We start from the raw sequence: 16,860 nt of genomic DNA, 5'->3' as shown, positions 1-16,860 counted from the left end.
CTAATTTTTTACTTTCAACTACATTATTAATTATGTACTCTTTTTTTTAATTAAAATAAATTTAAAAAATAATAATTTAGGAGTTGAATTAATTTAGAATTGAATTAATAAATATTAATCCAACAAAACTAAAAAATATAATAATATTATTAAATATTTTAATTATATAAATTTTAATTTAGACAAAATAGTAAAAAAAACTATGAGCTTTAAAAAAATTTTACAATTATGAACTTTCAAAATTTATCAAGTAAATCTTAAATTTTTAAGTTTTTATCAATTATATTTTAAATTTTGCTAATATGGCAATATATAATAATTCCAATAGTCTCTAATGATAAAAATAATGATAAAATGTAAAATTTAATTAATTATTAAATTAATAGAGTACAATTGTAAAAATTTGTAAGATTAATTTTTTTTTGTAATTAGTTATTTAAATAATATTTATTAATTTTTTTGTGTAAGTATTTATTAATTAATTAAACATATACATTTTGACTGTAGAGAATTCTCATATTTTAGGCTTTGTTTTTTTATTTTTCGTAAAAGTATATTCCGAAATGACTGATTTAACTACTTATTCCTCTTATACATGAATGACAAGTAAATCTGGTCAGTTACGTTGTTTACGCGAATAACTGGCCCGCACCGTATCAAACATGCATATAACAGCAGATTAGCAGAGCATCACCATGAAGGTTTTTGCCGTAAATTTAGAGTTCCATATCCTCTTTGAAGGTAAATAATATATAGAAAACCGAAACTGCAAATTGCAGATTCCAACTGCAAATTGCAGATTCCAACTGCAAAACTTATCCCCATTTCACCACTATGTTGTTACATTGTCCAGGTAGTTCAAATTAAAAGAATAGTTGCAATGAAGCTTCAATTTGAATACATGTTCATGGAAAGACAACTCTACAAAATTCACGTTTACCTCGAATAACTAATGTGATTCCCCTGTGAACACGACACCAAAAAGATAACGATAACCCCAAAAAAAAAAAGGGTTAGCAGATGACATCATAAAAATTTGTGGTCATTATCCAGAACAACTCTCTCCATAAATCAAATCCCTCGATACCTCTGCAGGAGATGAGACGCATCTTGGCAAGAAAATGATTTTTGTCGGGGAAGTTGCCTCAAACAAGTGATTATATCGTCAATGCCAACAGAACAACTAGCTTGTAGTTACTATTTGCCAAGGCTACAAAACCTCCATGACTTGCTTAACCTTCGGTTTCCCCTTAGGTCGACCGATATGCCTCACATTATCACCTGATAAAAGCTCCAGTGCTTTCTCCAAGGTGATGTCATCTGGCTTCATACTCTGCACATATATTGAAGTATCACATCAGCTTGTCGCACAGTTGTGCTACAAAACCAAGTAGTAACTTAAGTTGCCCAGGAAAATTTGTTGATGCCAAAAAATTCTGTTAGGTAGCAGTATGGAACCCTTCGGAAAGAGGTAGAAGAGAGAAGAGAGGAGAGAGAGAGAGAGAGAGAGAGAGAGAGAGAGAGAGGTATTATTGATTATTATTTTCAGAATGAGCACACAGCTGAGAGCTTCTCCTTTTTATACAGCTTAACAACAGAAACTACCTCTCAACAGATAACTACCTTTTCCCTCCATTTTTCCAATTCAGTTATTTTCCTCCAAAGCTAACTATTTCCCCCATTTACTTCTTCTCTTCTTCCTATAATGCGTTACAAATTCCTCGACAACAGAAGGGTACCACAGGGGGTTGTCTGGTGTGCAAAATCTCATAATCGAGAAAAGTTTAAGCTATATAGAGATGTATTGCTGCTGGTACATGAAATTCTCATTTGACATCAATTTCACACCAATTTCCCAATGCAACCCGTTCCTGTTCTAATCCCTCCAGCATTGCCTATAAATTCATACCATTTTCAATCTGGGGCTATGCTACGCAGCTTTTCCTCCTATTTTCCCTCCAACAAGCTTACATGAATAGCCAACAATACATTCAATTACACTTCTGTAGCACTGTTAAGTAGCAATTGATATTCTGTATGTCTAATCTCTAAAAAAACAAGAAAAGAAAAACAAAGATAAGGTAAATAAGGCATACCTTGGGAACTGAAGCAATTGTTCGCCGATGTCTAACAGCAAATCCAACCTTTGCAAGCTTTAAGATCACAGGATGTCCATCCTTTGGATGGTTACCCTAATATGTAATTCAGCTCATGAGCAATTAAAGTGCAGAATGAAAGCATAAACTCTAAAAAAATCGGTAAGCATACCAATGTCACAGGATAACGCAGTAACTGCAGTGCACCATCCAATGTAATACTATCTACGTCCTTTATCTGCATAGAAGAGCAATATCACCAAGTTTTATTACGTCGTTCATTTTATCGAATTGAAAGACTTCCAATCTGGCACGGCAATTCCAGTTATAGTACATTGTTCATTTAATCAAATTGAAAGACTCAGAGTCTGGCATGGCAATGCATCTCCAAAGCCAGGACAGAAAAGAGGCATATGTTACAAACAACCCATGATACATAAGCATTTTAGAGAGCTGATCAACAATGATATAAATCAAAGATTAAAAAAAATTATAATATTAATGAAGAAAATTAGCAATAGGCATTCATGTGTATTAGGCTGCAATGAGAAATATTAATGTCAAAATTGCCATAGTAAAGAAAAATTCTGATTCACAACATGAAGGATTTGAATCAACAAAGACGGGAACCATTCTAAAACGGCTGCAGGATAGCATGGAAGAAAAAACATTACATGAGAAACAGAGGCTCTTTTTGGTGTGAAATCCTTCCTGTCTTCACCAAGCTGTACATAGAATCCATACGGACCATTCTTCAAGAGAACCTGAATGGAAACTTGATTGTTCAAAAAATGCCACAATAATTTCGAAATTCAAACAGGTCTATGACCCAATAGACTAACATATAAAAAGACTTAAGAGTCAAAGGCATGCCTTCTCATTAGAAACTGGATGAACACCCAGCAACCTTGGTTCTTCCATAGACTTGTTTTGAGGTGTTTCTTCTTCTTCTTCTTCATCACCATATAAAGTTTTAGCAATATACCTACACATGATCCTAAGAAGTCAACCATTGCATTTACCCCCAAAAAAAAGGATGGTCCCTCAACAAACTAACTTCATAATCATAGTTAGTATTATATTAAATCAGGCTAGAACAGAAGTTGCTGTTCGGCCTATTGCAGTGAGCTTTATATGGAATGAGCTTATTTGGTTTGGTTAATAAATACGGGTCATAATAATGCATATATGCATCATAACACTTATAGGCTCTACATATCATCTTCAACGAGCACAAATACCTACATTAAATTTACCTTGCAAACAACTTTTATAATGGACACATTAAATTATCAAAACAGCTTTCAGGAATTTGTCACTGAACATATATTTAATTCATTAACACGGAAAAGAATTTAAGAAAAAAAAAAAAGGCTGTTGATGCACCACATTACTTCTCAGCTTTGTCAAGTTATTAAGACATGGGAATGAATATTATTCTCCTTCCTATTATTTTCATGTTTTACCTTCTGATATTAGATTAAAGGTCAAGAAAAAGGCAGTACCAAGCTCCATGCTTTTGAGAAAGTGTGGCTGAATATGCTAGATCAGGTATGTAATTTAGACGGATTCAATATTTTGACCATGCAAAAGAACTAACTAATAATTTCTTTTTCAAAAGAAAGTAGAATATCAAGGTTCATAGACAAGGAGGGAACTGCAAGACTTTCTAAAAATAACCATTGATCAAAATACTTAAATAGTAAACAGACTATTGCCACAGGCAGGAAAATATATCCTTCAATCACCTTTAATGTCATTTGCCAGTGACCTTGGACATAGGCATATAAGAAATAATAAACCTCTTCCATAGATATGCACATGTAAATGTACACAAGCCACAACAAAAATTAGACTATATCAAACTGTTTCATACTCACTTGCACTTTGGGTGTTGATCACAACCTATGAAATAGCCTGCACCATACCTACTTACTTTGAAGATTAAAGTGCCCTCCAGACAACTGCAACAAATTTAAACAATGATTAGATTCAAACAATTTTGATCAGAAAGGTGAAACAAATCGAATAGAGAAACATAAAGGAGGCTCTCTTATGGAATAAAGGGATCATGATAAAGGGAAAGTGCAACTCCACACAGGTTTGTAACCTAAGATGTACCACACAATGCAAAACTTCTGAGTTCCAAAACTTAAATCAATAATGATCCTGGCCAGACAACAGTTAATTGAAAATTTTTTGAGAACCTTCTGAATTGACTGGTAATTAACAATACATTGGTTTCAATGCTCCACAATAAAGAGTTTTCCACCCATTTTGTAAATTCAAGTAAATGTAAACTGAATAGGAAACTTTTGCTAGCATAGTGTCATTACGATAAGATAGATTGTCTAAAAAGGTTTGCACATGTATGAGCACTCATTGTACTTTCTCAAGCAAAACTTAAGGAATTACGGTGGCAAATAGTTGAATTATGCTTAAAATGACAGAAGTTCACTAAGAGCCCCAAAAGTAATATTCTTCCACCAATCTAGAGAAGTGTAGAACATTTATCTACAAATTGCAAATGATATTAACTTCACAATTTTTTGCATTACCTAGGGCATGCTCTGCTGTTATCAGGGAGCGAACCAAACAAAAAATCCCCAAATGCTTTCTCTAGCATCTTCTCCACCTGCAGATAAATTAGAACAGACAATAATTACTGAAATTCCTGACTGGCAAAAAATCCTAAAAATTCTGAAGGGACAATATTACTGGAACCTTTAACAAACAATTGAGAGTACCTGATGAATATGGATGCTTTCAGCACGATTGCAGTATGAACTAAATCGGGTCCAATAGTCTCTGAGAAGCCCTTTCCATTCAGTTAAGCCAGCAGAAACATTATCAAGCTGTAGAAAAGATAGAAGACAATAATTAATAGGCACCATGAAGAGAAGGGCAAGCATAACATTTTAAAATTAAAACCCAAAACAAAATGCATGTATAAGTGAAAATGATAGGAGTTTCCTCCAACATGTTTTTGAGGAAATAGGGTTTGAGCATGTTGAATCCCACATTGGTTTGATATAGGGGTAATGTAACTCTTATAAGGATCTTGGACACTCCTCCCATTAAACTAGTTTTTGAATTAGATTTTAGATTAAGTTAGACCTGGCGAAATGGTTTGGGAGGCATATTTCCTTTTACCTATGTTCTCTATTCCAATTCATGGGTCTCCTAGCTATTTTTTTCCTTCTAGGGGTCTAAGGAAATAGATCAGCTGATAAAGATTTTAGTTAATTGTTCTCCGAGCCTATGAACACTGTTGAGATTATTTCTGTATATTGAGATTATTTCTATAAATAGCCTAAATTTGTAGTGATAATTAGGGATATGATTGAGATATGATTAGGATATAATTAGGGAATTAATTTATTTTCTTACCTAATATGTACTCTTGTAAGTAGTATATATACCCCAATTGGCTTGATGGGAATAATCAAGCATTTTCTCTCAAATCTTCTACTCTTTTTTTCTTCTTTTCATCAAAGTTTCATGGTATCAGAGCCAAGAAATTTGGTTCACCTTTAAGTGGCAGATCTGCCACCTTACTTCGGTGACTTTCTGGAAATCAGTTAGTCTCACCACCCAGCCCATTCCCCACGCGGCCTCCGATCTATTTTTCGGCGAAGCACCGCCCTCCGGACGCGCCTCCACGGGCCACCCTGCACAGATTGCTTCCGGCCATGCACCGGCGCGTGCACCACTTTCCGGCAACCGTTTTACGCCGGCGATTCTTTTCCCAGCTTCGCCCGGCTCCGGCGACCACAGCCCAATAGGTCTGGTCGTCAGATCAGCCCGCCTTCACAAGTCCGTCATCCACGCGCGAAGGCGTGCACATCCTCCGGCGACCGTTTCACGCCGGCGGCAATTCCTCCAACCTCGCCTGATGCCGGCGACCCCAGCCCAGTAAGTCCGGTCATCAGATTTACTGTTCACAGGCACTCTTTCTGGCAGATACGGCTCCTTTTTGCAAATTCGGGTCCCTACTTGGTCCCTTGATGTTTCAGAATCTCTCTCGACATGTCTGAGAAGCAAAACACCCTCAATACAGGTTCTGAGTCTCTTAAACCTGTCTTTTCAATTGCTACAGTTAAGTTGCAAGGGAATAATAATTATGTGTCTTGGGCTGCATCCGTAGAATTATGATTTGTGGGACAGGGATATGATGATCATTTAACAAAAAATGCCACTGATATCACTTGTCACTGATAGACCCAGCTGGGTTAAGATTGATGCTCAACTATGTAGTCTTTTGCGGCATTCTTTAGATCCAAAATTGCTTGCTTTGTTTCAATCTTGCAAAACTTGTTGTAAGGTTTGGAATAATCATTTAACAAATCGGCATTTGATTGAAACCACCCGCACCTTACTTATACATCATAATGTTCCGCTTCGTTTTTGGGGCGAGGCGGTCCTTACTGCCTGCTATTTGATCAACCGTATGCCTTCCTCTGTTTTGCAGCATCATAGTCCTCATTCGGTTCTCTTTCCTAACCAGACCTCCAACCAGTTGTCACTGCGAGTTTTTGGATGTATATGTTTTGTTCATGATCATACCCCTAGTAAAGATAAACTCCAGCCCAAATCAGTTAAATGCGTCTTTCTTGTCTATTCTCGGCTTCAAAAAGGTTACAAATGCTATGATCCCACTACTAACAGATATTTTGTCTCTGCAGATGTCACCTTTTTTGAAACCTCCCCTTACTTTTCTTCTAGTCCAACGCATACAACCTTTGTTCCTAGTGCTTTGCCTGTACCTACACCTCTTATATCTCCTTGGCCTCATGTCAGTCCACCCCTTCAGGTCTACAACGCCTTAAAGCTTGCCAGGAGAGGGGCCATAGGTGATGCCTCACTGAAGCAAGGGCAACTCTATGTGCTTTTAAACAGTAAAAGAGAAACTCTAGCCACTCTCCATCTCTTTCAAATAGCAAACACCACTCCACAGCGGCCAAAACACAAATATTTTCCTCTTTCTTGCTCCTTACACCAGCAACGGGTATGTCTTTCCTCCTCCTTCCTTTCTCTTTCTCTCTTCTCTCCCTGCTAAACCTGACACAGCAACATATCCTTCTTTTAGAAAAAAATCCCTCTGCTTCTCCCTCCATCTCCTCTTCTCCTTTTTCCTTTCTCTTTCTCTTCCTCTCTTCCAGAGCTATTGGACATGGCACAGCAACAATTCCTCTCTTTTTTTAAAAAAAAAAATTCTTTCAACTCTCTCCTCCTCCTCCTCTTCTTTTCTTCTTCCATTCCCTTCATGCCTTCCCAAAATGACATTGTGGCAATAGGTCTTTGTTTCTTTATAACAGCAGCATCCTTTTATGCTTTCTTGCTTAGTGCAATTATAGATGGCCGTTGCTCTTTTTTTTTAGTTTATTGCTTATTGCAATTATAGATGGGTGTTGCTTTATTTAATTTGTTTCTTTTTAATTTTTAATATTTCTTTTCTTTTCAATATATGTTTTTTTAGTTAATAAATTAGTTAAATTGTCATTTTTATATTAAAAGAGCGTCAAAAAAAAAACCCTCACCTCAGCTACCTCACACCTAAGACCACAAGTTACTTTATCGCCTTAGTATTCCCTCTCTCCTCAATAAAACTGCTAATGATGCTTCCATTGGTGCATTGATACAACAAATGGTCTAATATAAAATGTGTTGTACAATTCTAATCTGCATTGCAATAGGTCAAGCATGGTGCCAAATAACACCCAATAAGTAATTTGACAGCCTCAATTTAATGGAAGATGAAGGGACTATCACCCTTAAGGCGCATAGTAACAGCATACCAAATTGCAGCAGTAATGGCCATACTGGCCGTTACATTATGCCACTTGTTAACAACTGTAGAAGGCCTTCTATTTTTGCAGACAACCTAGCGCTTGCCTTACTTTTGTAGAAACCAATTTTCCCTTTCTTTTGACATACATCAACTCTATCACCCAAAACGCTTGCTAACACAAATGTTTTACTCAACAATCAGTCGAACTTTAGGGAATGATTTGGGTTTAATAATTCCAACCACTAACTTTGAGGCATTTGGCAAATGTAGTTACCTTTTGGAGCAACTTTTCAAAGGTCAATTGTTCAAAAACTACAATTGTAACTTTGAAAATAGAATTTCTAGCTATAAACTTCTATCCTTTCAACTGCTGACCACAGTTGCCCATGTCCCAATACCCTCCTAGAGATTCCTTAGAGCAATAATGAGGTTGGATCTTAAATATTCTTTTTATTATTCACTAGTTCTTATAGTTTATTAAATGTATAAACCATTGATTCAATGGGTTCTAATCATAATAGCATTTCTTAAATCTTTAACAACTTCTTGAATATGTAAATGCAACCATAACTATGATTACGAATGCAACCATAATTTATATGCATGGGGAGACCCCATTTTGGTCCAATCTGGGATTACTCGTATCCTATCCAGGCGCTCCCTTCGGAGCTAAATTCAAAGGCAAGAATAATTTGATCATCAAAATTATTTTGTACGTATTCTTTTTTTTCTTTAACTGAATTATTGAAGTTAAGTTTAACTATGTAAGTTGGATCTATCAAGGGTAAAATACACACAACCAGTAAGATTACTCTCTCCAGTTTTCCTGGTCTAGTTTATACATTTTTCCACATTCCCTATTCTTATTGTTCAGTTGGAAGGTTGGAGGATATTCGGAAAATAAGGGGCATCAGATTTACCCTGATATCTTTTAAAGACAGTAGCGGGAGTAGATATTTAGAAGGATTTCAAATATTAGTTGGTGAGGTGGGTGTTGTTAAACAACCTATAAAGAAAGAAGGTTCAACCGGAAGGGAGGGGTGTTCAAAGTAGTGGTCATGGATGCTCAAGCCAATAGAATTGCAATATATATATATATATATAATCCGCTAGGGAAAAAAAAAAGAGATACTAGTGAGTGATTATCTTTTTTTTTTTGGTCGATAAATCTTTTTATTGCCAAAGAGCCACACTGTACAAAACAACCATCCAATATTTATACATATTTCCAAGCATATCAGCCTTCCTCACCCAATCTAACAGTAAACAAGTAAAAGAAAAAAACAAGGACTAACCAGCAAACCCAGCTACCAATCATTTTAAGCATCAAAAGATCCCCCAAGTGCAGGACTCAATCTCCTTGCCATCCACAACCTCATCTCAGAATATCCAATCAGCAATCACGCACAGTACAGCATCATCAAGTGACTTCAATACCATAAACCTCCAAACATTCAAAAGCATGCATACAAGCAAAGGGGAAACAAAAAAACATATTAACCTGAGTAGCGCAGCATTCCCTATCTGCATAATATAACATCTCCAACCTCTAATCCAAACCCATACAGCCCATTTGGAAGAGCCCAGGAGTTCTTGTCCATGCTTATGTCCACCTGCTCCAGTCAACTCCTCTTTCATTAATTTTAATTTCACAACAGTTGCTACTTTTTTTACAATTGATCCTGCATCAGCTTCTGAATGATTAATCACAACCTTCTCTCCCATCATACATAATACAAAGTAACAGTGAACACAACTCTCCTTATGACAGCTAGCAAGGATTTTCCAGTAACCTTTCACCTTCTGTGTAAGCCATCTAATTTCCCTTCTCCATCCCACAGGCCCCCTCTTAATCTCAGATCTCTGCAGCCCTTCTTCCAGACCCTATTTGATAAAGCACAATCAAAGAATAAATGCTCCAAGCTGCACTTATCATCAGACACCAGCTTTCATTTAACCAGTTACTAACCTATTTAGGATAGCCATCCACAATAACGCCATGTCTAAGCAACACATGTGTACCCCAAATCAGCTCCCACCACTTGACTTTGCCAGCTTTCTTCCTCAACACCTCTCAAGTTGCACTTGCTATTGTATACCTGCTAGAGTTGGTTAATCTCCACTCTATTTTATCCTCCAGATTCTTCCACACCCTATATCTCCTCACCTCATTCCATGCCAGCTCAATCATATTGTCTAGAGGGTCAGGTAATCTCTACTACCAAGCTCTCTAGAGATCATTCACCTTTTCCTTAAAAGGGATATTGGTGTCTTCAATTTTAATGAAAGGGAATCTATCAATAATACCGTATCCATCCATCCAGGGGTCAAACCAGAAGGAAAAGTCACCCTTCTTTCAGTGGTTTAGTTATGCCTCACTAGCTCAGTTGCTTCAGTTTATTCTGCACTGCCCATTTTTCCATAGAGATGACTTTGAGAAAAATAATTCCCATATTTGTTTCCTAACAGCTGCGATCTTCCATGTCCCATCCCTTTTACCCCTAGACCTCCCTTTTTAGGTCTACATATAAAATCCCAAGCTACTACTCTTTTGTCCCTTTCCAGAGTCCAAGTCCATCTTCTGCATCTCCTATCAATTTCCTAGATAGGAGCTTTAAGAACAATGAAAACACTACACAGTACATATGCAAGATCCTCAACAATGAGTTAATAAGTTGCACTCTACCAGCATAAGAAAGGTGCTTACCTACCCAATTACTTACTCTCGCATTTATCTTATCAATCAAACACGTGCAGTGGCTCTTTTTAATAGCAGTTGACACCAAAGGGACTCCTAGATAGGTGACAGGCAATGTACCTTCCTGAAATTCAAGGTATGTAAGACCTGCCTCTTCACTTGATCTGGTACTCTAGCAAAATACACTAAGCTTTTGGAATCATTAACTTGTAACCCAAAGACAACCTCAAAGTGTTTTAGGACATCCCCCAACCCTTCACAAACTCATAATCCACATGACTAAAAAGAAAGAGATCATTCGCAAAGCACCAGTGATTCACTTTTACCTCTTTGCACCTTTTATGAAACTTGAAGCCTGCTGGTAATTTAACTGAAGACTCTAAATAAGTATTCCATGGCTATAACAAAAACAAGTGGAGATATCCGATCTCCCTGCCTAAGTCCTTTACCATCACCGAAAACCAAGGGGTTCTCACACATTTCATAACCCAACCCTCAACTTATTTGGAAAGTATATCCCCATCAACATTTCTTCTATAAAATCCCATTGGACAAAGTCACAGGCTTCCTCAAATCTATCTCCATTGCACAACTAGGAGTACCAAAACCTTGATGGTAATTCCTCACTAGCTCATGAGCGATAAGATATTCTCAACTATTTTCCTTACTGGTATAAAGGAAGACTAAGCCAAATTGATTATTCCACCAAGAACTTTCTCCAACCTGCTTGCAATGATCTTTGTAATGACCTTGTAAATGACAATGCAATATGCAATAGGTCAGAAATTTGTCAAGCCAGCAAGACTTCGAGTCTTGGGTATAACAATTAAGGTAGTAGCATTGAATCGCTTCAGAAGCCTAGCAGTCTCAAAGAATTCTTTCAATGCCCTTGTAACATTTGCTCCTATACAAAAGTTTGAGTCGGGATGTATTTCTATTAGTTTTGTTAACTCGAACGATCAACTAACTGATGTTTTCACAAAATCTCTTCGAAATTCACGAATCGAGTATATTTGTAACAAGTTTTGAGCATATGACATGTATGCTCCAGCTTGAAGGGTGTGTTGAGATTCTTTCTATAAATAGTCTAGATTTGTAGTGATAATTAGGGATATGATTATGTGATAGTATTGAAATATGATTAGGCTATAATTAGGGAATTAATTTATTTTATTACCTAGTATGTACTCTTGTAAGTAGTATATATATCCCAATTGACTTGAAAGGAATAATAAAATATTTTCTCTCAAACCTTATACTTTCTTCTTTCTTTTCATCATCGGTTTCACAAGGTATACTCATACCATTTGCAGTAGCTTGAATGGATTCCTACAACCTCTTCCTTTCTATACACAGATTGCAACCATTAACTACCGTCCAACAAAACTCAACACCATCAACCATCACCTTGCAATGTATAAACTACTCAGCCTTTGACTCAACCTGTATTTGTACTAATCGGGCATTACAAGCAACCCAAATTCTCCCAACTTCTCTTCTAAGCTTCCAGTATCCAAGCGCTGTATATTATTATCATTCACACCTATTTTGCCCTTTCCTTTCCATTTACCAACCATGATCCTAGGCTCATTTTCCTCTAACTCTTCATTGTCCTTAATAACCACATCTGTTATGTCATTTCTTCTCAACTCATCCCTATTTTGCTCACCACATCCCATACTCTCGCTTCCAACTGTTTCATATTCTTTGCACCCAGACCTACTACATCCCTTACACTTCAAAGGTTTCCACTCATAGACAACCTGTTGGATCTCCAGGACTACATTCTCAGCGAATGCACCATTTAATTCCATCTCCACAAGAACTCTAGCATATCCTAGCTTTGATTTATTCCCAGTACACAATATGAAAATAGGGGCTTGCCTAACCCACTGCCTATTTCACTCAAAATTAAGCTAGATCAAAATTCCCATGGTAACCCTGGTAACTGAATCCAAAGCAACTTTTGAATTGATTCAAAATCTATTCTCAGTCTAGGCTTCCATGGAAGCAATACTAAGGGCCTCCTATCAAAGGTATAGAGTCTATCTTCTAAAACATTATCATTAACAAATTGCACAGAAATTAGACCAAACCTTTTCCATCTACCCATGGCAAAGCTCTCCATTCCTGTGAACGAGTCCTCCATCCATATACACTGCCAATTAGAGCACTCTTCCATTTTTCCATACCTGAATCAACCTCATCAGGTCTAAATTTTACAATTTTTTGGCCATTGGAGACAGCCGGCAGAATGTATTTCAACTCATAACCAGAACTTCTGATCCTATTCTTAGCAAACAAATCCACCCACGTTCTCTTCCCATCAACGTTCCCCTCCTTCACTACATCTTGTTGTTCTCCATTCTTCCTCCACTCAATGTCTCAATCTTAACTATGATTTCCGGCCCAAACTCGTCGATTTCTTCCAACTTGGAACCCTTGCCTACCACTTGTCTTCCTTCCTCAAGCGACAGCATATATTTGCATTTCCCGACGATTGACAACCTTCTTCCTCATAATGGAAGCAGTGTATGTTAACCCAAGGCTAAATGTGCACCGAGAGAAAGCTCAACATCACTGAGAAAAAAATGATGTTCAATGGTAAAGCAACTTGATTTAGGAATTTTTAGCAAAACACTCAAATGACTTTTTTCAAAAAAAAAAAATCCAAGCTTCTTTCACTGTATGAGTTGATAGTGGATAATGGGAAATGACATTAAGATTAAATGGAAGGAATCTAATAAGGTTTGTTTAGAAGTAAGGACACGTAAATTAAGGGCTGCGTTAGGAGAAGAGTTAAGCTTCAGAATTCAGACAATGGTAGAGCAACTTCCAATCATAGGCCATATGCAAACCAATTGCACTTCTCAAGTCTCCATAAAAGGACACTTTGATGAATTAGCCTTCATTGCAAAAAGAAGTGATCAAGCAATTAATCACTCAAGACATTAAATGATTATGATTTTGTCACATAGAACAGTTATCATCCATCATTATTCATTCCATCTCCTTACTAAGGGACACTGTGTGTGTATATATGAAAAGAAAATCAAGAAACAATCCTCTTTTCCTTACATCATTTAGTAAATTGTGCAAAACACTGCATTCAGTTGCTATCGCTAGGTTATGACAAGGTTGGTTCATAAGAAGCATGGACTTCTAAAGGTATATAATGTTGTACAGAAAAACAAAGAAAAAAAAGGTTACTCCTATATCCCTCTAATCACTCCTTGACAAGCTTTGAAAGAACCCAACAAAAGGAAGATGGGGAAGTGCTAAATGCTTTTTCCACCAATTCTTGGTGTAGAACCATAGGTTTGTTGTATAGATTACAATTTCTTTTTAACTCTTTATATTTTGCAATCTCACTTGTTTTGTGTCTTTCTTTTTGAGCTTGGTTGCCTCGCCTGGGCTAGGCGACCCTGCCTTGCCTCGCCACCTTTCAAGAGGCGCTCGCGTTGCCTCGCGAGGCGCTAGGCGGGGCTAGCACCTCTTGCTGAATCCTTTTTTTTTTTTTAATTTTAAAGGGTTAAAACCCAAAACCCTTAAATTGCGACTTCTTCTGCATTCTCCAACAGCAGCCAGCCAAGAGAGACAGCCTTGAAAAGCAGCCATCGACACCAGTGACCAGTACACAGGTATGTGTCTCTCCTCTGTCCTCTCTTGTCTCCTCTCCTCTTTCTTCTTCTTCCTTCTCCTTCTCCTTCTCTCGCCTCTTTCTTCTTCTTCCTTCTCCTTCTCCCGAATCCCAATTTCCTTCTTCTCCAAATTCTTCCTTCGCAATCATAAGCTCCAGCCTCCAGCATTGCAAAATTCATTCATGATTCAACATTGCATAAATTAATTATAATGGGTCATTGGTTATTGATTTTAAATTATTGTTTATTCAAAATTTATTTTGGTGGTGTGAGTGTGACAGTGATACTAGTCTAGTAGTATGCCTAATGCCTTGTATTTTTAGTTATTTAATTTGATTAGATGACAATACTACAATTGATTTTGTTGCTTGCTTTGTTCATATTTAACTTGTTTCTAATATTTATTAATGCTTTATTTTATATTTGAAATCTTGATGAGGATTGAGTAATCGACTATGCTAGTAGTTCTATTCAATAGTCTTATTTTATACTTTATTAATAATGTTTTATTATATATTTGATGTTTATATTATTCTAAATATTCTGTGTACATTATATTTATATGCATATATCTAAAATAGCGAAAAATTTTAGCTTTTGTCGACTTATGGAAAAAGGCATCGCATCGCCTCTCGCCTAAAGTGATAGGAGACTTCGGCGCCTTAGTGTCGCCTCTCGCCTTGATAACACTGACTTGCACCCCTTCTGGCACTCCTTAGTGCTTCTGTCTATATATCACACACACACTAACACCCAAAAACAGAAGGAGAAAAAAAAAAGGTAAATCATGGTTACTAGGAAAGCAAGCAAAGAAGCTAAACGACAATATCAAATTTCAAAAACTACCACTTAAACAAATATACAGCATTGAGAACAAGACAAACAGACTTTTCAATCCAATTTAATGAAATCACCTCAGTCTCCATATCAGCAGTAAAGCTGTAGTCTGTGACCTCCGTAAAATGATGAGAGAGAAATGCTGAGACCTATTATCATTCAAAAGAAATGACATCAAATAGGTTTATCAATTATATCGTTGAAACTGCAGCAAGAAACTGGAAAGGGGAAGGGGCAGGAGATATCATGCATGGAGTACAAGAAGAGTTGATTGACTAGCAACAATCAATCATAGTGAATAAAAATGCAGGCGTAAGTCAAAGAATCATAAATAAAAGGTCCAGATGTTATTGGACTTGCAGTGGAAATTGTAGGTTCACATGAAATCATTAAATTTGGGGGCTTTAATGTTGCTGAAATCTTGTCCATTGCAGATTATCTACAATCTCTATGTATCACGGTTTTGATTAAAGGCCATACATGTTAGCTATAGGTCTTTAGCCCTCCAGTTACCATGGCACTCATTATTTAGAAACACAAAGGAAATTTTCCTGCAACACCAGTTAATAAATGTAACTTTCTTACTGCCATTATGCACTGTTAAGTAACAGCAATAGTCCATTACGTCACTTATTTTTTCAAGCCAGATTGGGGCAGCAAGTACTCCGTTTTTTTTTTCCTGGTTGGGGAGCTTTAACTTTAAGTTGTGCTTCACTCTCAAATTTCAATCTAAATTTTTCTACCTTTCTACACATATTTCACTTCTTGTATCTTGAGCTAAGATCAACTATCTATAGAACTCTACCATCTAATCTATATTACAAAAGGTGAGGGGTCTTTCTTTGTATCAAAATACATCTGTATTTATACAGTTAATTTAGCTTTAAATTGACTAATGCTAATAATATCTTAAAATGATGAATTTGATGTATTTATACTTGCTAACTAGTTGTATATCTTATCTTTACTTGTATTTTTAAATATCTAGTCATTTCATAAACCTCGCAAATTTTTCAAAAAAAAAAGGGCACAAATGTAGCAATAAGCTGTTACTGTTACGTTAAGGTCATTACTCCCACAAGTGCGGCCACGACTTAAATCCATGCTATGCATAGACTTTCTAATCATGAGATTTTAGAAAATTGCTAACTTCAAAAGATTTTCCAACATAATATTGGAATTAATGGGCTTGTAATATTTTAAATTATACTAAATCCAGAGTTGAATTGATATATTCCAGATACAATAGTTATACTAAGTTACTATTCAAAGTCATAATAAGTTACTATTTGAAACACATAACAATAAATTAAAATGGAGTTCCAGAGTTCCTCCAGCCGGCAAAATGAACACTCTTGACATGTGGCAGTGACATATTGAAATTTTTATCTAAGAAAGAAGTAGAATGTAAATTTCTCATGTAACCGAACCATCTAGATTATTTTCTTTGAGAGAACAGAAATCGTAGGCAACTACATTGTTGGATAAGTACTTGAAAGAACTGTAATTACTGAGTACTTCAGTGAGAGGACCCAAAACATACCATGCGACCACGGAATTCTGGATACAGCACACGGCTTTTTACTGTCACATAGTGCCTATCCTGATGCCACAAAAAATATGTCAACATGACTACATCAAATAAAAAAACTAGAATAGAAATATGATAACAGTTTATCATAACTCAAAGATTAGATACATTTTAAAGAAAAATTATGACATGAGTCTCCAGTGACCAATCCCCAACAGCTCATAATTGCTACTTCCTTGCTAAACACAAATTCAACTTATGGATAA

At 36.4% G+C, this 16,860-nt stretch overlaps 1 protein-coding gene across 3 annotated transcripts in view; it reads right to left on the bottom strand.

Moving 5' to 3' along the window:
* Positions 1-751: 751 nt before the first annotated feature.
* Positions 752-16,860, bottom strand: part of LOC110611839 (DNA topoisomerase 1) — a 28,415-nt gene continuing 12,306 nt past the window's right edge. Inside the window, exons 13-23 of one of the 3 annotated variants that reach the window (XR_002487393.2) lie at positions 16,607-16,666; positions 15,141-15,212; positions 4,844-4,951; positions 4,655-4,731; positions 3,977-4,060; positions 2,970-3,081; positions 2,771-2,860; positions 2,269-2,334; positions 2,097-2,192; positions 1,088-1,333; positions 752-963 (exon numbers count right to left, since the gene is read on the bottom strand). Coding sequence is in view for 2 of the 3 variants with exons in the window: in XM_021752354.2 (XP_021608046.1) it covers positions 1,211-1,333; positions 2,097-2,192; positions 2,269-2,334; positions 2,771-2,860; positions 2,970-3,081; positions 3,977-4,060; positions 4,655-4,731; positions 4,844-4,951; positions 15,141-15,212; positions 16,607-16,666 (888 nt within the window). In the remaining variant the exon portion in view is untranslated. Of the gene's footprint in view, positions 1,334-1,360; positions 1,967-2,096; positions 2,193-2,268; positions 2,335-2,770; positions 2,861-2,969; positions 3,082-3,976; positions 4,061-4,654; positions 4,732-4,843; positions 4,952-15,140; positions 15,213-16,606; positions 16,667-16,860 lie in introns of those variants that run through there. The other 2 variants (XM_021752354.2, XM_021752355.2) reach the window with 2 other exon arrangements.

This window comes from Manihot esculenta, chromosome 3 (assembly GCF_001659605.2).
Source record: "Manihot esculenta cultivar AM560-2 chromosome 3, M.esculenta_v8, whole genome shotgun sequence".
Classification (NCBI taxonomy): Eukaryota; Viridiplantae; Streptophyta; class Magnoliopsida; order Malpighiales; family Euphorbiaceae; genus Manihot; species Manihot esculenta.
The sequence above is the reverse complement of the archived record's forward strand: the minus strand, read 5'-3'. Positions and strand labels throughout refer to the sequence as shown.